This window comes from Astatotilapia calliptera, chromosome 11 (genome assembly GCF_964374335.1).
Source record: "Astatotilapia calliptera chromosome 11, fAstCal68.1, whole genome shotgun sequence".
NCBI lineage: Eukaryota > Metazoa > Chordata > Actinopteri > Cichliformes > Cichlidae > Astatotilapia > Astatotilapia calliptera.
Window position 1 is genome coordinate 29,981,549 of NC_137432.1, and position 21,375 is coordinate 30,002,923.

The 21,375-nt window shown below is 36.2% G+C and overlaps 2 protein-coding genes across 4 annotated transcripts; both read right to left on the bottom strand.

The window, feature by feature from the left end:
• Nucleotides 1-3,734: 3,734 nt before the first annotated feature.
• Nucleotides 3,735-11,036, bottom strand: LOC145431844 (sialic acid-binding Ig-like lectin 14). Of its 3 annotated transcripts, none has more exons than XM_080308080.1 (7): nucleotides 9,620-11,036; nucleotides 9,149-9,255; nucleotides 8,486-8,878; nucleotides 7,907-8,227; nucleotides 7,516-7,773; nucleotides 5,775-5,880; nucleotides 3,735-5,676 (listed from the first exon to the last, which is right to left on the bottom strand). In XM_080308080.1, the coding sequence occupies exons 2-7, from the start codon at nucleotides 9,207-9,209 to the stop codon at nucleotides 5,568-5,570; spliced, it is 1,248 nt and encodes a 415-aa protein (XP_080164206.1). In that variant the 5' UTR covers nucleotides 9,210-9,255; nucleotides 9,620-11,036; the 3' UTR covers nucleotides 3,735-5,567. The 3 variants fall into 3 exon arrangements, with proteins under 3 accessions (XP_080164206.1, XP_080164205.1, XP_080164207.1); XM_080308079.1 differs by having other exon boundaries at nucleotides 5,775-5,883; XM_080308081.1 differs by lacking the exon at nucleotides 3,735-5,676 and having other exon boundaries at nucleotides 5,775-5,885.
• A 485-nt stretch (nucleotides 11,037-11,521) lies between these two features.
• Nucleotides 11,522-19,663, bottom strand: LOC113032544 (hemicentin-1-like). Its single transcript, XM_026185521.2, has 14 exons — nucleotides 19,540-19,663; nucleotides 19,064-19,186; nucleotides 18,415-18,822; nucleotides 18,002-18,322; nucleotides 17,637-17,894; nucleotides 16,985-17,266; nucleotides 16,407-16,682; nucleotides 15,755-16,036; nucleotides 14,668-14,949; nucleotides 13,829-14,110; nucleotides 13,454-13,735; nucleotides 13,216-13,321; nucleotides 13,057-13,126; nucleotides 11,522-12,121 (listed from the first exon to the last, which is right to left on the bottom strand). Exons 2-14 carry the CDS (start codon nucleotides 19,122-19,124, stop codon nucleotides 12,026-12,028), a joined length of 3,006 nt encoding a protein of 1,001 aa, XP_026041306.2. The 5' UTR covers nucleotides 19,125-19,186; nucleotides 19,540-19,663; the 3' UTR covers nucleotides 11,522-12,025.
• Between the last annotated feature and the right edge of the window lie 1,712 nt (nucleotides 19,664-21,375).

The window sequence follows — 21,375 nt, forward strand, 5'->3', positions numbered from 1 at the left end:
ACGCTGTGGTCGCAGATTTTGAAGCTATCCTGATAACCTTATCCCACCAACGATGTGGAGATTCAACTTTTTTTTTTTTTTTAGATCCAATTAAAATCAAGCACTCAAAAAGATGCTCTGGAAAAAAGTAGAATTCTTGGAACTGAGTTTAATACATTGAATCACATGAACAGCAGGAAAAATACATACAGACATTTAGCAAGAGAATTACATAGCAGAAAGCAAGCAAAGCAGTACAGCCTCAAGCACAGACAGCAGAGCAACACAGAGATGGACAGAAAGAAGCAGCAGGAAGAAAGTGCTGGGGTGTCATCTGGTCCCCTAATATATAGTGACCAGTATCCCCGCCCCCTGCTGCTGGGTAACTTTCCCACTCGTCCTGAATCGTCCAGAGGCCAGTCAGGACCCTTTGGCTTTTTCTTATCACAATAGGTCATGACACGGTCAAACATCGCACATTAATCCTAATTATTATATCTTACACAGCAAGTGGCACAATCTTATCTTATACAATAGGTTACATGCATAAAATGGTGATTCTCATATATAAAAACACTTTATTGTAGGTTTACAGTTTGTGTGTGTGTGTGTGTGTGATTATATCATATGATATTTTATCATGACGTGTTCAAGATCTCTGCTACAGTGTTACTGTTTTGTCTGTGCTGCATGAAAAATGTTGAGTGTGTAGTTACCGGAGTTGGAGAGTGAGCTATTCAGGAGAACTCTCCCCTTACATTAACTGCCCTGTTACTGTACCACCTTAATACACCATGTGCTTAAGACTCTACGTGAAAGTTAAAATATATATGTTCAGTGCAGATAGATATACAGTGTATATAGTTATTTTGTTTTTTAGTATTGTGTATTTTCTAGTTGATTCTGTTGTTCTTTATATTCAAGCAGATTTGTATCTTCAACTTGTATCAGGTCTTTCTTAGTCGATTAGCTCCTGTTGCTTTTTTTTTTTTTTTTTTAATTTTGGCTTCTGTTTGATAGTGTGTGAGTTTGTTGTTCCCCAGTATCCTCTTATACTGTGTCTTCAATGTTGGGGTTGTTACTCAAAAAGTAATTTATTGCACATTGCTTGTTACATTTATTAAAAGTAATGCAGCACATTAGTTAACTACTTGTCAGAAAAAGTAATTTGTTATATTACTTGCTACATTACTTTTGCATTACTTAGCAATGATAAATATGCAGAGAAAGAAAAAGAACATATTATAATATGCAAATGCTGTTAAAGAACGTTCTGTGTAGAGTTCATGATGTGTGTGAATGATTTATAATGGGTTACATAATTTCACGAATATATATTTAGTGTTAAAAATGTCTTTATTTGAAATGTACATGTGTAAAGTGTAAGAGCTAGTTTTTCGTGACAACACCCTTAACGAGAGCACACAAGACTTTTCTATTCCCAAATAAAACATTAAAACTACACAACTTATACATGATCACACACTTGATTTGTCCATAACTAGTTTTTAACCTGTGCCTTAAACAAGTTGAATGTTGAGCATTTTCTAATAAATTGAGGAAGACAGAACGGACGTTCTGCCCAAATGCTGTCCGTCTGTGGGGTAAGCTAAAGAAAAGCAACACAAGGATTTAAAGACGTCTTTTCAGGACAAGCAGTCAACAAGGTATTTGTCATTTGAGAAATGTTTTTATTTGTGTTTGGACTTAATACTTGTACTGTAAAGTTGCTAATTGGTTTGTACTATTCACTCTTGACCAGTTCTCACTGCGTACTGGCGATGGTGAAGCTAAGGAGGAGAGAAAGCCCAAGTAATAAATGCCCGTTTCAAAGAACCAACCTGTGTCTGTGTTGTCGTGAAGAGAACTACACAATAAATATGTGTTAATATAAATTAAACTGGGCAGATATCATTAAAAAGTATTTTAAATGTGCTATACTTGTAGGGTAGTGTGGACCAATTGAGAAGGACAAGAACTGAACTTTGAATCACAATAATCCTTCAAAATGTTCTTCTTAAAGTCATGATGACTGAATGCGACATCCTCATCTGTAATCTTACCTTCACTACTTTATGAAATGTTTATACATAAAATGAATATTGCATGGATTTGCACTACCATGAGTTGACCAACATGGCTGCTTCTTTCATGTTTCAACATTAGGGATCTGTGTATCAACTTTTTGACAACAATTCAGCTTTACTAAGAAGCCTCTAGAATAAGTTTTCTCATCATTACTATTTTTTGATCAAACAAATACTAAATGTCTACTTAATGTATACTAGTGTCTGTGTTTTAGGAAGAAACTCTCCTCCTGGCAGGGTTGTTGCATCACAGACTCAATCATATTCCCTTCAAAGAACAGAATTTTTTTTGTGCCAATTAAAATTCGTTAGCATTTTGTAAAAATCTGCATTACTAAAATTCTATTCTAATATAAAAAGAAAGAAAGAAAGATGTGTTGTTGTTTATGTAAAGGGAATACTTAAAGCGATTTTAGGTGTCCGCATTTTGCTCATTTGCTGGTTCATTATTAGATTTCGGATAACTAAAATAAGTTAAAAAGCTGTAATGTATTTAAAAAAAACATGGATTTTTAAAAATGTACATTGCTGCAGCACTTCTTCTCTAACAGCTTATAGTTTAATCATACACATGTGAGCCACAGTTCATGTATTAAGCAGTCCACAGGTTAATATACAATGACCTTAATCTTTTAAACATTACTTGTTTATTCCTCTTCTAATTCATCTGTTTTCAGTAAGTTTGTCTTTTGTGAAGATTATGCAAAAATTCTTTTACTGAATTTCAATGAACTTGCTTTCAGCTATGTGCATATTAAAGGAGCAAATGAATTTTGACATACAAATGGTAAATGGCCTGTATTTATATAGCGCTTTACTAGTCCCTAAGGACCCCAAAGCGCTTTACATATCCAGTCATCCACCCACTGGTGATGGCAAGCTACATTGTAGCCACAGCCACCCTGCGGCGCACTGACAGATGCGAGGCTGCCGGACACTGGCGCCACCGGGCCCTCTGACCACCACCAGTAGGCAAGGGGTGAAGTGTCTTGCCCAAGGACACAACGACCGAGACTGTCCAAGCCGGGGCTCGAACCGGCAACCTTCCGATTGCAAGGCAAACTCCCAACTCTTGAGCCACGATCGCCGAACGATACAAGTGGCCCTCTTTCTTTAAAATTACAGAACCTTGAAGCAGGATGAGCCCTTAAGGACAACAAAATACTGCAACTGTAATCTAGTCCCTGTTACTGTTTCCATTTCTGATTTCCCATCAGCATTATTTTTTTTATCATGACCTTGCTCTGTGACCACATAAATCTGATGATTTTGATGTATTTGAATTACACAGATTTTTTTTATTTTTTATTTTTTATTTTTTACAAAAGAATAGCCTGTACTACAAGCAATTTGTTCAGGAGCAGTGTTTGCTTTGAAAGAGAAAACACACATCCCTTTAGGGTTATGTCAGCAAGGGTATCCGGTGTAAAGATCTGCCAAATCAAACATCACATACGCCCCCTGAAGAAACCCCTTCTAAATGTGAGACTCTGTGAGTCTGTTTTTGCACATATCTTAAGGAATAACTGCCTGACACTTGTCCAAAAAAGCTGTAAAGTTCAACAGGTTTCACAACATTGTAAAGAAATGCAATTTTTCTAGCTGCCCACAGAGGTTGACAAATGTGCAAAAACCCCCATTAAGATAATAAAAACAGCTTTAACGATATACTTTTTATGTGCTCATTTTTAATCTAGCTTTTCAATTTAAAGGGTGTTAAAGAGAAATTACACATCAGTTATATGTAATAAACATACAAACTTACCAGGCAAACACAACATAAATGAAAATAAGCACAATTATGAGGACAGAAAAGTAAAGAGAAGTGCTGACAAATGATGAGCTGTAGTAAGAATAGAAGACTATAAATGTTAGGGTTAATGTGTTGTAGGTTGTCATTTAAAAAGCTAGAATGCTTTTGTTTGCTCCCTATGTAACCCACGCATATGAGTATGTGCACGACCTTCATAATGAGAAAAATCTGCCTTGAGAAGAACAGACTCAACTCAATGAAGGAAGCCACCTGGCGGGACAAGGTAACAACAACATCCTGGTAGGGCTGCACTCACATCGTATAACCACGCTTGCACAACACACTTTGTAAACATATATAGTAATTTGTCTTAGTTAACACAGCAACAAGCTTTATGAATATTCATGTGTGTAAACAATAAAAGCAACCTGCAGGGGGAAGCAAGTTGAAGTGGGTTGGAGACAACTGCTTCCCTCGCGGTGAGTGTAAACCAGAGCTCTGTGTGACCTCGTTCCTGAGTGAGTTTCTGTTTATCCAGCAGTATCAGAGGTGAAACTCTGACATTGATTTGCAGGTGTTTGCTTGGCAATACACTGAATATGTTAGTTAGCAATGGTAAGGAAGGAACAAGAGAAAACTGAGTGTCTGGTGTTTTTTGACTTGGGCACTGTGCCCATCTATGAGGGTGTAGCCCTATTTTCTCACCTGCTTCTCCCAGCAATTCAGTTCAATTCAATTTTATTTATACAGCGCCAAATCACAACAACAGTCGCCTCAAGGCACTTTATATTGTATAGTAGACCCTACAATAATACATGCAGAGACAAAACCCCAAACAATCATATGACCCCCTATGAGCAAGCACTTTGGCGACAGTGGGAAGGAAAAACTCATTTTAACAGGAAGAAACCTCCGGCAGAACCAGGCTCAGGGAGGGGCGGCCATCTGCTGCAGCCTTTCTCAGTGGTCTTCTGCAGCCAGTGATCCATCAATGGCAATCAGCAGAATGACATTTAAGACAAGCTCAGCCCTTCACTCTGTTGTCAGCTACCTCACGGTGGTACCCAGGCTTTCATGCTAGTTGTTGTTCATGTTTTTTAAATAAAACTTTTTTTTTTTTTTTTAGAAAAGCAAACAAAACACCACATTTTCAAAAGGTTTGGCAGGTGTTTTCTCGTTTGTTTGTTTGGGTTTTTTGTATTACTTAAACATTAAGTGGTAATCCAATGAGTGCCAGCAGTGGCCCACAGCTCAAGTTTGAGACCCCTGATTTAAAAAGATTGTTGCCTCTAATTTGTACCTGTGGATGATTTCTTAGGAAAAGTTCAAGGTAGAGTTGTAAACTTTTTTTGTGTCATTTTCCAGGTGATATATTCATCTCTGTAATTATTCCTCTGCCTGACTTTCTGGATGTTTGGCTGCTAGTCTTTTCTTTTCATAATTTCTACCTTGTCATGCTGTCAAACTCAGTGCTGACATCATTGGATGATCATGCCGGCCTTCTCTGAGCCAATCAGCATCCGTTTTGTGTGCTATAAATCTTAGTGGTCTTCTGTTGTTCTGCCTTTCAGACTCCTTTGTTTACAATTTTAATGGACTCTATGTATAAGTTGAAATAAAAAGTGTAGTTTATTACATGTAAAACATTCCCTACAATGCAATGTAAAAAATAACAAAACAATAACAGACTGCCATTACAACAGCACAGCTTTCTGAAACTTGTGACTGGAAATCTGACGCCTGACTTTTCAGTTTATATGTTGTGCAAGAACATCATAATCTGGTGACACATCTGCTTTTTGCAGTGACATGTAGGTTCTCTCCTCCTGATGTAGGTTCACCTTTTTTCTTGAATTCCTTTGATGAGAAGAAACAGAACCTCATTATTGTCTAAAAGTCTTGACTGCATTCAAAGAGTCAAACAAAAACATAAACATACATGTGGAGAAACATACCAGAGGAACCATATGTAGGTTATGCAGAAGGCATTCAAAGTGAGAGATACACCAGCAACAATCCAGGGAAGAACTGTACTGTAAGAACCACAGTGTTTCACACGAGCTGCTCTAAGACAGAAGAGAACACATGCAAACACACATACACACCAAACACACACAGATAGATATAATAAATAAATAATTTCCCCCAGGGATCAATAAAGTATTCTGATTCTGTCAGGGCTCTGTGTGCGGGCAGGCGGAAATGTGGATCCAAATGCAGGACTCCGAGAAGAAATGTAACTAAAACCACAGCTTTTATTGCTGGCATGAAACAAAAACAAAAACAAAAACAAAAACAAAAACAAAAACAAAAACAAAAACAAAAACACAAACACAAACACAAACACAAACCAAACCAAAAAACCAAGCAGGAACACACAGGCAGGGTCTGAGGGTATGACACGACACTGAGCACAGGAAAACACAGGGCTAATATACACAGGGTGGTAATCAGCGAATGGGCAACAGGAGGGAGACACAGCTGGGAGAGATCAGGGTTAACGAGACGGGGGAACCAAGCTGCACACACTAACATAAGACAAAGACTTTCACAATAAAACAGGAAACATGAATTACTAAACAAGCATGCAGACTTTACATTGAGAGACAGACAGACAGAGAATGACACATGGAACCTGAACTAAACTAAACGTGAGATATAACTGAGAACAAATCCTTAAGCACGGATAAACAGAAACAAGAAATAATAATCATCATCACTACGAGAATAAGAAAACAATCCATGAAGCAGAATTAAACCGAAATATAATAAACTCAAAATACTGGACCGTGACAGATTCTGATTAAAAATGTATATGATTATATATTGATATATATAAATTATGTTTCCTGGAGCCACAGCTGAGAAGCTAAACATCTCCCTGCAGGTTGCCAACCTCTGCTCTAAATTCATACTGTTGTGTAGCTACTGTAGATATCGCTGCACCGCTGACTGATGCGTAGTGTGCACAATGTTGTTGTGATATTTTGTTTATTGCAAATGTTTCCTTTGATTTGCACAGTTTGGATCTTTGAAAACTCTGAAAAGACATGATCAGAAATATAAACAACGTAATAACCAAGGTAAAATATGATTTTTAGTGAAATATTAACTTCACATTCAACATTGGTACGATGTACTGTCACATTCTGCATGACAAGTGTAGCTGAGACAGTGTTTTGCCCTCATTAACACTTATATTCCCATTGAGCTAAAGTTTCCATTTATCTGTGACACACATTCGGTTTATTAAGGAGGAAAAATATCTCAAATACTTAGTATATATATACATATATATATATATATATATATATATATATATATATATATATATATATATATATATATATATATATATATATAAAGAAAAGAAAAGAAAAGAAAAGAAAAGAAAAGAAAAAAAAGAAAACAGCCTGCTGGTAAATTAAAAGAAAACCTGAAACCCTGACACATACAACGAGTTGATCAGGATGTTTGGCTCCATGTTAACAAAACATCTGAGAGGTAGGTACACGGACGCTTGGCTAGGTGAAAAATGTCTATTTGTCAACTCTATAAATGAATGTTGCCCTTGCTAGTTGGCAAGATAAATATTACTACTTATTTGTACTTTATTAATGTGTAAGATCAGTTAAGTGTCAGGACAGAAAAAGCCATCCACCATTTTCACCTGACTGAAAAAAGCAGTTTACTTACACATCACTGTTATATCGATGTTTTCCTGCAGGATATTGTTCATATGCTTTGCTGTACAGACGTACTGTCCAGAATGTTCAGTTGTAGCATTAATTATGGAGAGTGTGGCTGATCCAGTGTCATTGTGCAGGGTTATATCAGAACCAAGTTTAGACCACATAATCAGAGATGGAGGAAAACTTTCAACACTGCAGATCAGGTTCAGAGTTTCACCCTCCTTCACATTTGTGCCCCCAGTGATGTTAACTTCCTTAACATCTGTTACACAGAAATAAAAATGACATATTAATAAAACTTCTCTTTTTCTCTTTCCTGTAAGACCATCTGACTAAGAGAGCACACTGCTTTCAAAAGAATTCAGCATACAAAGTTATATAGTGAAAATACTCACAGTTTACTTTTAAAGTTGAACCCTCCTCCGTAGTTTTTTCTCCAGTGAAGCGGATTTTACAGGTGACATTGGTGTTGTGGTGTTCAGCAGAGGAGTTGAAAGTCAGAGTTGAAATGTGTCTTTGTGTGAAAGCAGTTAGAGTTTTAGTCCTGAAAGAAGTGCTGCTTCCTGTAATGTAAGATTCAGTCCCTCCTGCTCCTCTCCATGTCCAGGTGATTTCAGGAACAGATCCAGAGCAGAGACCAGGAGCAACACAGGTCAGTGTGGCCTGCTGTCCCTCTGTCAGTGTGGGAATCTTAACTCTGGGTTTCTGACTAAGACCTAGTGGAAACATAGAACGTAAGAATAATCTGGTTAACTGCCTGAAGTTCATCAACTACTTATATTTTGGCTTAAATTATAGGAAATTATGTTAAGCAGGTAGATGTGGAACATAAAGTGTTGTATTTCGTTCTAACAGCACACAGGGGTAAATAAATGTGCAAAATCACTTCATACTTGAGACAAAAATTAATAAATAAAGTAGCACAAAAACCAATATTTATTCTCAACATCCTTTTTTTGATGCAGTGTTTGTACCTTCAACTGAGACAGTTGTCCTTTGAATAGATGCAAATCCATCTTCTCTCCGATTCAGTTCACCATTAACTCTGATCCGATACAATCCAGAATCCGACTCTTTGAGATCATTAATGATGATGCTGCAGTTGTTCTGTCTTATATCAGGCTCTAAGAGTGACACACGTCCTTCAAAGCCATACTGAACACGGATATTGTTTTTGCTGTGAAATATTATTTCATCATCATAGATACAGCTTGAATATGCTTCACATTTGTACCAAACTATATGTTTGGGTGTAAATCCAACAGCAGTAGTGAAAGAACACGGGATCACAACACAGAGTCCAGCCTCTGCTGTTAGTGTCTCACTAAGTGTGATGCAGTATTCTCCAATGCATTGTTGTGATGTGCCTGTTATTACAAAGGAGGAGGTAAAAAAAAGAGGAAAAGAATATTTGGTTCATTTGAATCGTTGGATTAATTTATGATGAATTCTACTTCAATAATGAATACTTATAATCTGAATGCATTTCAAAAAAACACTTTTAATACTCACACACACACACACACACACACACACACACACACACACACACACACACACACACACCTGCACATATAACCGTATAAAACAAAAATGATAAAGCAGAATTACAAGATTAGAAACAAGAAGAATCAAACCTGTTTCAGCATTACTGACTCTTTTACACAAAAAGAAAGATGCCCAGATCAGAACAAACATCCTGACTTGATTCTCAGCACGTGCAGTCTCTCCCTCCAGTGAGAAACTTTATTGGAGCAAATGAAGTAAAGAGATATTAAGGGAATTCAACATCTTACATCACACATTTATAATAGAGGATGTGGCATGCTTGGTTATTCCGTAGTTATGTATGCCTACATCATTACCCTAAAGTTTTTCTGGTAAACAAAGATCTGTTCTCAAAAGATAAATGACCAAAGCAAAATATTTTTTACAGCTCAACAAAAGCACTAATACAATAAAAACTGTTACTACTGTACTGAACAGTGGATTCTCAAACTAACACATTTTTTGACCAGCACAGTCAACACCTTTATACAATATTGTTTAGTGTTTTAAAGATATTTTGAAAAAAACATTAAATGAATGGTTTTTTTTTTTTTTTTTACCTCTTTTGTCTATTTCTTCTTCAGTCTTCTATCCACAGTGAAAGTCTGCTGACTTTTAATCTTCAAGCTTCTCCTTTTCCTTTCTTCCGTATTTTTACAGCAAGATTTCAGGAAGGGTGTGATACATTCAAACTGGATTACGACACATTCACTTTTATGAAGTTATCTGATGTGCACATAAGTGGTCCGCAGGTGCGCACAATAAAAGACGCGAACCAGATAAGAACGCGCGTTTGCGTAAATAGGATTTTCTGGTTGAGGACAGACATTTGTTTAGAACTCTTAAAGATGTCGAAGAAGCAAGCTCCTTTAAGCAATTACTTTGGTGTTCCTCCACCTCCAAAGAAATGTCAGAAGGAGCCCGAACCGCAAAAGAAGCGCGTATTCTAGGAAAAGTGGTTGCAGGAGGTGAACTGGCTTCAAACGAATGATGAACGCACAGAGATGTGGTGCAGAATATGCCGTGAAAATCCCAGCAGACAAAAACAGTGACTTTTATATGTACGCAAACGCACGTTGCAACTTCTTATCTGGTGCGCGTCTTTTATTTTGACAGCGAATGCGCACCACTTATGTGCACCCCTGTAACACTATATATGCTCTATATTATATAATAAAATAGTCATCATCAACTCATAATTACAAAAAAAACCCAAACTGAAAAAGTTTTTCAACTTTGAATTCATGTTTATTATTAAATATTCTCTGTTCGGTTATGTCTCTTTGGGTTTGTGGTTTTGAATTCTTAGCAAGCGGTTCAGATTTTCATTATTTCTCTGGAAATTATTTGCCTTTTTTTTAAATATAGTTTTAGGTTTCAGTCAGAGTCAGTTTGCATGTCCCTGCTTTCTGCTAAATTATTTTATCCCCCCCCCGTGATTTTTAGACCTGCATGTTGAAACAGTCTGCAGTGCAAACAAGCATAAAATCAGAAACTGATTGCAATGACATGGTCCTGGGTCTGTTTTCCAGTTTAGTTTATTTAAGTATTATAAATTCCTGGCTTGCCTAATGTTTATGTTGACTCTTGTATTTGTCCCTCTTACTCAATGCAGTTACCCTCTTAGCAGCTGCCTTGGTTTTATTCCCCTCTTTGTCTCAAGCCCGGTGCACTTAGTCTTTTCATGTGACTGTTTTCCCCCTTCAGTTATCTCACTTCCTGTTTTATTTTGGTAAGTCTGCTATTTCTGTAAGTAGAGGTTTTCAGTTCCCTTTTGTATTTTGTGTTTCACCTTTTTTGTATTTTGGTCATCAGCCTAAATAAACGGATTGTTTGTTTCACTCAGTCTATCTGTGAGATTACATTTGGGCCCTCCTCTCCACTACATACCTATGACATATGATCCTGTATTTGCTTGTGTTACACAATTCAGACTGCTACAGCATGAATAGGTGTTCTGACTTTGACTAAACCATCAGACATGGTGCAGCAGCACCAGGATCACAACTCCACAGTATCTGACTTGTCATGTACCGCTGCTGGGTTACACTGCCCCCTATTGGTGAATGGTGTGAAGGGTAGAGGAGAAAAAAAACTCACTACAAACAAAAGTGTCAAATCTCACTGTTTTTTTTTGTTTTGTTTTGTTTTTGTTTTGTTTTTTTCAGTTTTATATGTTAGGATTTTTTACCCTACAATATTAAATGCCTTGAGGCAACAGTGATTTGGCTCTGTATAAATTAAATTTATGTCATTCAATTTTAAATGCCACTGGAACAATATGGTGGATACCCATGCCAACATAACATAAGGAAATTTCTTACAAGCTGGAGGTTTTCAGAGAAAAGAAAATACATGACCTTAGATATGAAGTTTGGTAACTGGGAAAAATACATTACTGAGAACAAAATACTGAGAACAAAATATTAAGTAGCTGTATGGTAAAAAAGGGCAACTGTAAATAAATGTACACACTTTTAATTATATCTTTTCAATGTTTCTGACAAGACAATCTCAGGGTGGGCATTTGCCATCTCAACAATAAAACAGGAAAAAATCATTCCACAACACATAGACTTAAGACTAAGATTAAACTGAAGATTTTAATATAATAAAGACATATCTAAAATTTGTATCAACTGTGACATTTTTCTAAAATATCATGCTATTTCGGATAATTTGAGAGACAAGCTGACACTGGAACATTTGATTATTTATTCTTTGAAACTGAAAAACCATATTGGCCACAAGCACTTTTTCCTGACCATGATGGAGATTTAAAACAAATTCTTATCCTTATGTCCGTCTTCCTTTTCTGGAAAACAGTCTTTTATCTCCAGTACCACCACCTCCCCCTCTTTCACCTTATTCTCCACCATCATCTCCACCTTCTTCTTGTACTACTTTCTTAATTTGAGCATCATTTATCACTTTCCTCCTTAATGCTTCCCTGGCACTATTTCTTTTCAAAGGGATAAATTAGTGTCAGCATACTCCACTTCTTTTGGTCCACTGTTTAAGATCAGAGTCTGATTTTCTTCTAATAGGGAACCATCATATACCTGTTAGATAGAAAGTAAATAATATTAGTTGTTCATTTCTATCTGGTATCTTTACATTCTTTTGTTATTAAATTGTTGTGACTTTTTTTGGCCTGATAATCAACTTGATGCAACGTTGAATCTTGAATTACTGTCATGCTTTGCAGTTTTTGTATTTGTTGTTTTTGATCATGGCTGTTAAAGATGCATTTTTGCTCATTTATAGGTTCATGATTAGATTTTGGTTCACCAGAATAAGTCTGCAGGTTTCAGTGTTATAAAGCATCTCTTTTCCTGCTTAGTGTGCAAGTCCAGTCTGCTATGATTAGTGAATTTGTTTGGTTGGCACACAACCTTAATTGTACTGTATCTGTAGTCATAACTCTATGAGCATGGGTAACAAAACGTTATAGTTTGACCATACACATTTCAAACTGAATCCCAACACAATTCATAAAAATGTTTTCAGGCTTTAACACTTGCAAAATAACTGGCATTATGAGCAGTTATTTCTCTTCTAACGCATATGTTTTCAGTTGATCTGTTAGTGAAATTATGCACAAATTAACTTTCTCAATTTGAACTAAACTTGGCGGACAGACAAATGGTGGGTATGTAAAAGAAATCAGTTCATTGTGGAATGAAAATGGCCCATTTCCTTTCAAATTGTAGAAACCTTTTTTACAGTTTAAATGAAACTTCTTTCAATGCTTAAAAAGTTAAAACTTCACTATAATCCACATGCAGTACTTTGGTTTATTTTAATTGGTTTTAATGTTTTTAATTTCAAAAGCTTTGGATCTTTGCAACTTTGCAGACTTTTAGTAGTGCAAAAACAATTATGAAATATTAATCAATAAAGTGTAAATATGGCCACTTCAGCATTCTAGACATGTGAGCAAAAACTCATATAATACCAGTTATATTAAAAAAAAATGCCACATGAACATCACTACCTGTGGATCATCTTGACGTCTGTCCATCTCCAAAGTCTCATGAAGGTTTCCAGAGCTCTTCTGTTTTTTTCTGAGAATTATATTTTTTAAGAAGCAAATTCATGTTCAGCCTTATTTACAGAGAAAACCTAATAATAATTAGAAAAGTAAATGCTGTACCTGTAATACTTTTTGGCCAAAAAGCAAACAACTGCTGTAAGAAGTGTCCCAATCAAAAAGGCAACGATGACTTTTAGGTATCCCTTGCTTAAATCTAACGGTTGCTCTGCACTCAAAGGAACAACATGGAAAAAAACCACATTTTTACTTCATTATATTTTGCACAAGTTAAATGTTTTCTTATGTGTTACTAAAAAAATAATTGTTGCGGTCAAAAATTGTTTATTTGAAAACATACCATATTTTTTAGAGTTGTTGTGGATTGTGAATTTTTCTTTAGCTTCTTCATTTCCATTGTTGCTGACACATTCAAGAGTGATGTTGCCATGCTTTTCTACATTTAGGCTGACAGTGCTGTTGACTGTGTCATTTGACACAGCAGTAATGACAGAGTACTCAGTGTTGTTCTTGAGGGGCAACCACTGGATGGTAGGTAAAGGAAACCCTTCAATGATACACACACAGGTCAAGACCTGTGACTGAAGCACACATCCTGAACCATTTTGAATATTTGATAGCCCTGTAAAAAGAAATGCCAGATCATAAAAAAAAGTAAATTGTGAGTTTGGTATGAATATGAATTTCAGATTCAAGATTAGTGCTGTCTACTTACAAGTCACAGTCACTCTGACATTTACGGTCACAATTGTGTCCAGATGTTTTGCAGCACAGATGTACTGTCCAGAATCTTTTGCTGTCACATTTGGGATGAAAAGTGTTGCTGATCCAGTGTCATTGTGCAAATTAGTGTGAATTCCACTCTGAAGATTTGTGTTGTCACTAACTTTTTTCCACCCAATAAGAGCTGAAGGGATACTTTCAACACTGCAGGTCAAATTCAGAACATCTCCCTCATTAAGAGTTGTATTCCCAGTTATCAGTGGTCTCCTTTTATCTGTGGAACAGAATTCAGCAATTTATAATATGGAGGGCAAAAAAAGAATTGTTCAAGATAACCTTTAAAGAATCATGAAAGACTAAGTTTCCTTGTTCCTCATACTGCTCTCCATGATTCACATCCCAACACTAAAAGAGGGAATATCCTTGGGAATAGAAGTAATATTGGTATCTCATCCATAATTAGATTTCAATTCACTTGTATTTCTCTTTTTCGAATTCAAACATTGAAGGCAAATCACACTCTGTGCTATGGAACGTTTTCTTGAGAGTCAGGTGTTTGGGAATGGAAAGAGAGTACCCAAATGCAGGACACACATACTGACTGACTATGGGCATGGTGTTTATTATAAAGATGGGATGAACAGAACATGGAAGGTTGAACTAAACTGATTAAGTGGACTGAACTGACAACACACATAAGGAATAGGCAATGACGAGACAAGAAACTGAGGGAAACTGAGGGCTTAAATACACTGCATATTGACAATGAATGGAAACAGGTGAGAACACAGCTGACCTAAATATAGTAGAAGATTGGTACTGTCTACTTACAAGTCACAGTCACATCAACATATAAGGTCAGAGTTGTGTCCAGATGTTTTGCTGTACAGATGTAATGTCCAGAATCTTCTGCTGTCACGTTCTGGATGACAAGTGTAGCTGATCCAGTGTTATTGTGCAGATCAGTGTAAGTTCCAATATGAAGGTTTGTGTTGGAGCTAGGTTTTTTCCACACAATAAGAGCTGGAGGGATACTTTCCACACTGCAGGTCAAATTCAGAACATCTCCCTCTTTAACAGTTGTATTCCCAATGATCAGAGGTTGCCTTAAATCTGTGGAGCAGATTTTAGTAGTTTATTTAAGATAAAGAAGGATGAAATGGCTAAAACAAAAATATTGGAATATTCTAATGGATGACAAAACCTTTGACACAGAGAGTGATTTTGTACAATACTTTTTCCATGTAGGGGGCATTTTGGCTAGCATGTTTCGGCTTTATTTTTGCCTTGATGATGCAGTGAGGGACACCAATGTCCTCGTTATTTACAGTATGGAGGGAAACAAAATAATTATTCAAGATACCTAAACACAGAAAGTGGGAATATCTTTCGATAAGATGATGTCTGACCATTCTCAAGTAAAATAGGCAGCATGTTTTTGTTGGCATGGTTTAAGTTTCCTTGTTCCTCATACTGCTCAGTATTATTCACATCAAAACACTAAAAGAGGGAATATCCTTGGGAATAATAGTTAGTAATGTCATTAATAACATTAATGCAATTAAAATCAATTTTTTAATACAGTGGCAAATCAATCGATAATAAGTTTCCTTGGGGTAGTGTTTAGTACTTACATATGCTGGTAAGGTAGTCATAATTTGGTCTAAACATTTTAGGAAGTGTTTTAATTAATGTGGACTTTTGATGATATGATATTTTGTATTGATGAAGGGTCATAATAAGATCATCTATGTTATCTCTCTTTCAATTTACCAATTCACCTCTATTTCTCTTTTAACAATTCAAAAGTTGAAGGGACATCACACTCTAAATTTTGGAACACTTTATTATACCTTTAAATAAAAGTACGGCTACTTTTCCAATATATTATAGTGAAATATTAGTGCTGTCTACTTACAAGTCACAGTCACATTGATGTAAGAAATCAGAGTTGTGTCCAGATGTTTTGCTGAACAGATGTACTGTCCAGAATGTTCTGCTGTCACATTCTGAATGACAAGTGTAGCTGATCCAGTGTCATTGCACAGATCAGTGTAAGTTCCAATATGAAGGTTTGTGTTGGAGATAGGATCTTTCCACACAATAAGAGCTGGAGGGATACTGTCCACACTGCAGGTCAAATTCAGAACATCTCCCTCTTTAACAGTTGTATTCCCATTGATCAGAGGTTGCCTTGAATCTGTGAAACACATTTTAGTAATTTATTTAATAAAGAAAGGATGAAATGGCTAAAACAAAAATATTTTAATATAAATTTAACACCAAAAGAGGGAATGTCTTTCAAAAAACTGTTCCATTGCTCCAGTAGTTTTCCAGAGAAACAATGCCAAATTGTACAGTAGCTGCTCTGGCAGTGCATTGTGGCCTGATAACTACTGTTTTATTTTTGAAAATGTATTTCTATTTTCTTACCCACCTTTATCTTTATGTCATGACATTTAAAACAGGCTTACTGTAACAATACAGATCAAGGTTTTTGGCTACCTATCATGTTTATACAATTATGTGAAATTCTAAACTTTACTAGAAGGTTAGTACTGTCTACTTACAAGTCACAGTTACACTAACATAAGAAGTCACGGTGGTATTCAGATGTTTTGCTGTACAGATGTACTGTCCAGAATGCTGTGCTGTCACATTTGGAATGGTAAGTGTAGCTGATCCAGTGTCATTATACAGGTAAGTTCCACTATGAAGGTTTGTGTTACTACTAATTTTTTTCCACACAATAAGAGCTGGAGGGAAACTTTCAATACTGCAGGTCATATTCAGAACATTTTCTTCTTCTACAGTTGTATCGCCAGTGATCTGAAGTTTCCTTTTATCTGTGGGACACACAAGTAAAGTGGGATGAAACAATGAATGTAATACTAAAAAAAACCATTAAAAAATAACCTTTGATCCATACAGTGATAGGATCCAATATTTTTCACACTGAGGGAAATTTTCTGTTTTGGCTTTATTTTTCTCTAATAGTGCTCTCCACTATAGTCACTGAAACACCAAAAAGAGGTAGAATGGTCTTTCATCTATCAGAAACAATACCGAAGCTGACTACCTGTCAGGTTTATAAACGTATGTGTATTAGTGAACTGCAGATTTGAGAAGATTATTACCGTCTACTTACAAGTCACAGTTACGCTGACATTTACAGTTAGAACTGTATCCAGATGTTTTGCTGCACAGACATATTGTCCAGAATGTTCTGCTGCCACATTCTGGATAACAAGTGTAGCTGATCCAGTGTCATTGTACAGATCATTGTTAGTTCCATTGTAAGGATTTATATTGGAAGTCAACGTTTTCCAAACAATAAGAGCTGGAGGAAAACTTTCAATGCCGCAGGTTAGATTCAGAACATCTCCCTCTTTAACGACCGTTCTCCCAGCGATCTGAGGTTTCCTGTAATCTGTGCAGCACATTTACTTGGTTTATTTAAGGAAGGAGACAATAACATATAACCATTTACCACAAAAATATGAGTGAGCTTCTGCACTAAATTGTAGATGCTAATGTTAACAACAAACTAAACTGATACAGTGTCTTTAACATGTGCACAGTTATTTTCTATCAATCAGCATTTAAAGGACAATTTGATTATTGTAGAATCTCACTGGAGGTTTTCTCTTGAATATACACACAATATTTACAATGTTTCCATTTCTATAACTACATTCATTTTCCAGGAATGTTCTTTATGAAAGTAATCCTGTCTCTTTTTCAGAAGACCGTTTAAAAAAATTGTTTTTTTCTTTGAAAGCACAAAATTGTGAACTTACACATCACCCTTACAGTGACTTTCTCCTTCAGAGTATTGTTCATATATTGAGCCGTACAAACATACTGTCCAGCATGTTTTGTTGTTGCATTTAGGATTATAAATGTTGCTGATCTCGAATCACTTTTCAGGTTTGTGTCAGAACTAAGTCTGGACCACCTAATCAGAGATAGAGGGAAACTTTCAACACTGCAGGTCAGATTCAGTGATTCATGCTCCTTCACCCTTGTAACACCACGTATTTTAACTTCTTTCAAGTCTATGAGTCAAAAAGACAAAAAAAATAACTTCCTTACATTTTTCTCCCCAAAAGTTGTACAATTCAACAAGGTTCACAACATTTTATGTTTGTAGCAAAGTACTCACAGTTCACATTCAAGGTTGAAGTCTCTTCTGTAATTGTTTCACCTGTAAAACTGATCTTACAGGTGACGTTCGTGTTGTGATGTTTAGCTGATGGGTTAAAGGTCAAAGTTGAGACAGGACTCTGTGTTGCATCAGTCAGATTCTCAGTCTTGTAATCAGTGCTGTTTCCTGTAATGTAAGATTCAGTCCCTCCTGCTCCTCTCCATGTCCAGGTGATTTCAGGAACAGATCCAGAGCAGAGATCAGGAGCAGTGCAGGTCAGTGTGGCCTGCTGTCCCTCAGTCAGTGTGGGAATCATTACTGTGGGCTTCAGCTTAAAACCTAATGGAAACAATTCATTTTTGATTTTTGGTTATACATTTAGGGTGTTTAAGACTTCAAGCATGTTTTTGTTTTAGTCTACATTTTTATACCTTTTACATAAACAGTCACTCTTGGAGAGAATGAAAATCCATCAGGTTTTCCATTCAGTTCACCAATAACTCTGAGGTGATATGATCCAGAATCAGACTGTTTTAGCTTATTAATGAAGATGCTGCAGTTGTTCTGGCTCAGATCAGGCTCCAAAAAGGACACTCGGGCTTTAAACCCAGATTGAACTTTAATGCTGTTGTTGGTGTGAAATATCATGATTGGATTACCACATCTTGGTTCAGATACTTCACATTTATACCAAGCTATATGTTTAGGTGTAAAGCCATCACCAGTCCTATAAGAACACGGGATCACAACACAGAGCCCAGCCTCTACTGTTACTTCTCCCTCATTGAGAGTGACACAGTATCCACTGACACAGTGTTGTCGTCCCCAGGCTGAGGCACCTATTAATGCAAGGGAAATATAAAAAAATAGACAGTTTTTAGTTTCAAACAGTAAAAGATCGTGTCTGATCCTTGATACATTACTACTTGAGACAGTAATAATACTAAATTATCATAAATTCTGGTTGATAATAGATCATTTATAATCTGGATACATGTTATGAAACAGTTTTATATGCAAATGTTAAAAGATTATTGAATATCAGCTGAATTAGGAGGTTACTTAGAAGAAGATACAAACTTATGTCAGCACTGCTACATGTCACAGAGGAAAGCAGAGCTGCCAAGATGAGGACAGACATGCTTGATATCCGATGCTCGACACGTTGAATCTCTTCCTCCACTGGACAAATTTGTATTAATGCTAAAAATAAACATTCGGAAATTACATTAAATGAAAGACTCCAGCTACAGTCACACATCTCATGAAAGTCACATCTTATGTCACATGCTTATTTATGTTGTAATTATGATGTGTACATCCTTTACCGAGGACTACGGCTGCTCCAAAGACTTAATCTTTATATAGTTAAGCACTTAACAGGACAGTTTTATGTTATCTGTATCAATGTATTATACACAGTTAACTCATAGTTATTACAGCAGTGAGATCAATAATAGTTTAGTATAAAATAAATAAGATAAAAATTGGTTAAATAATATAACAAAATATGGTTCATCTGCAGTTTAAAGTATAAACTTGAAAACCATCTTTACCTATTTTTGTCTTGTTCTTGTTCTCTCTTCTGTCCGAACTGATCTGTGCTGACGTTTTAATTCAAAGTTTCTGTTCCTCACTTTTTTCTATTTCTTCCTTCGTTTTGCAACAGGATTCCCAGATGTTTATCAGCATAACACTGAACTTTACAGACTGGCTTTGATAAAGTTATTATTACATCACACATACGTATCATACATATCACATATGTATGATATACATATGTTTCATTTCATTGATTGAATAATTAGTGTTTAGTAGGAAAAATGTTCTTTGAGGAATTTAAATACCAGTAAAATCATATCATTGTGATTATTGTGTTTTTTTTATTTTTTTTATTTTTTTTCTGTGACTTCAACAGAGTAACCCACAAATAGAACAACTATATTGCCATTAATGGGCTTTGTCAAAAACTAAAAACTGCATGTATTAAAATGGTAGATTAAATGGAGTAAAATGCCCAAAATAAAATAAAGAATGCCACTCAGCATTTCCCCATTTCAGCTGCATACAACATCTCTGCAAATACTTCAGCATTTTTTTTTTTTGTGTAACGTATTTGTATTGTGTGACAGCTGTACTGTGTATTTTAACACCATATAAGGCACTGATGTGCTCGCTGTATCTATGGAAACCTCTTGTTAAGCTTGAGGTGTAACATTGTGTGTGTGTGTGTGTGTGTGTGTGTGTGTGTGTGTGTGTGTGTGTGTGTGTGTGTGTGTGTGTGTGTGTGTGTCATTCCAGTCTGACAGCTTGGGGGGAAGAAACTTTTCCGTAGTCCTGTAGTGAGGGCCCGGATGCTCTGGTACTTTTTCCAGAAGGCAGCTTCTAAAATCTCAGATGAAATGCATGTGAATTGTTGGACAATTTCAGATGATCTAAAGTACCCCAGTGACTGACTCAGGGTTTAAATGAACTCTCCTTCTGGAACAGAAAGGCCAGAGTTTCCTTCTTTTCTTTTTTTGAGTTGAACTTTTTTCTTGAGTTCTTGTATAAGAAAATAGAAAAGTGAGGGGAGAATGTAAGATTGCTATAGGGTCAACACGTGTGGTGCTTTTAACTTGGAGCCGAGATACCACATGCTTTAAAAAGAATGAGTGACAATTCCAAGTCAATAGCCAGGATTGCAGTATGTTGGTCTATTTTCTAATACCAATGAGAAAATGTGCTGCTGAAAAGAGCTGAAGTAATCTACAGTAGCAGAGAAAACAAAAGCATGAACAACATTTTCATGACATTTAAATCTGGAGATGGCTGTTATTGAGAGTGTGGGCTTTTCTCATTTCTCTCACATTTTATGCTTCCATTTCTTTCTTCTCCACCCTTCTGCCTGTAATTTGGAAATTTATCTCAGTGTGTTGCCTTAAAGGAATTCCTAGTTCCTAAAATACATCTGGAGGAGATGGGAATGAGGACCTCTGCAGAAGGAGCTATAAGCAAAGATTAAGCAGCAACTTCAGGGGCTGAAAACTGAAACAAACATAAAAGAACCACCCTTAGTGAGGATGCAGAGGTGGTCCGCTTATCTGTAAAGTATAAAAGAACCATGACACACCAGGAATATAACGCTAAGGGTTAAAATCATGTGTACAGAGTGTGTTAAGGGTTAATAATATGTGTGGATAAATTAAAAACATAAGCTATAAAAAATATTTAAGGTTATGATCATGTAAAAATTACAGATAATTTTGAGTTAAAAGCAGGATGAGTTTTTTAAAATTTTGTTGTGTCTTTAAGTACAGATGCTGGGTTTGGTTGTACTTGACTTATGTTACTCAAAGATGCCACTAGATGGCGCATACTGCTCAGGATGAATGCAAAACCTTGTTAGAGGC

Excerpts from the sequence above, each read along its gene's own strand:
- LOC145431844 (XM_080308079.1), bottom strand. The coding sequence starts at position 9,209 with ATGTTTGTTCTGATCTGGGCATCTTTCTTTTTGTGTAAAAGAGTCAGT. Across the intron at positions 5,884-7,515 it reads CATCGATATAACAGTGATGT|CAGCTCGTGTGAAACACTGT; the intron begins GTAAGTAAACTG and ends TCTGTCTTAGAG. Across the intron at positions 5,677-5,774 it reads ACCTACATATGGTTCCTCTG|GAATTCAAGAAAAAAGGTGA; the intron begins GTATGTTTCTCC and ends TTCTCATCAAAG.
- LOC113032544 (XM_026185521.2), bottom strand. The coding sequence starts at position 19,124 with ATGTCTGTCCTCATCTTGGCAGCTCTGCTTTCCTCTGTGACATGTAGC. Across the intron at positions 18,323-18,414 it reads AGTGACTGTTTATGTAAAAG|GTTTTAAGCTGAAGCCCACA; the intron begins GTATAAAAATGT and ends TGTTTCCATTAG. Across the intron at positions 12,122-13,056 it reads GACGTCAAGATGATCCACAG|GTATATGATGGTTCCCTATT; the intron begins GTAGTGATGTTC and ends TCTATCTAACAG.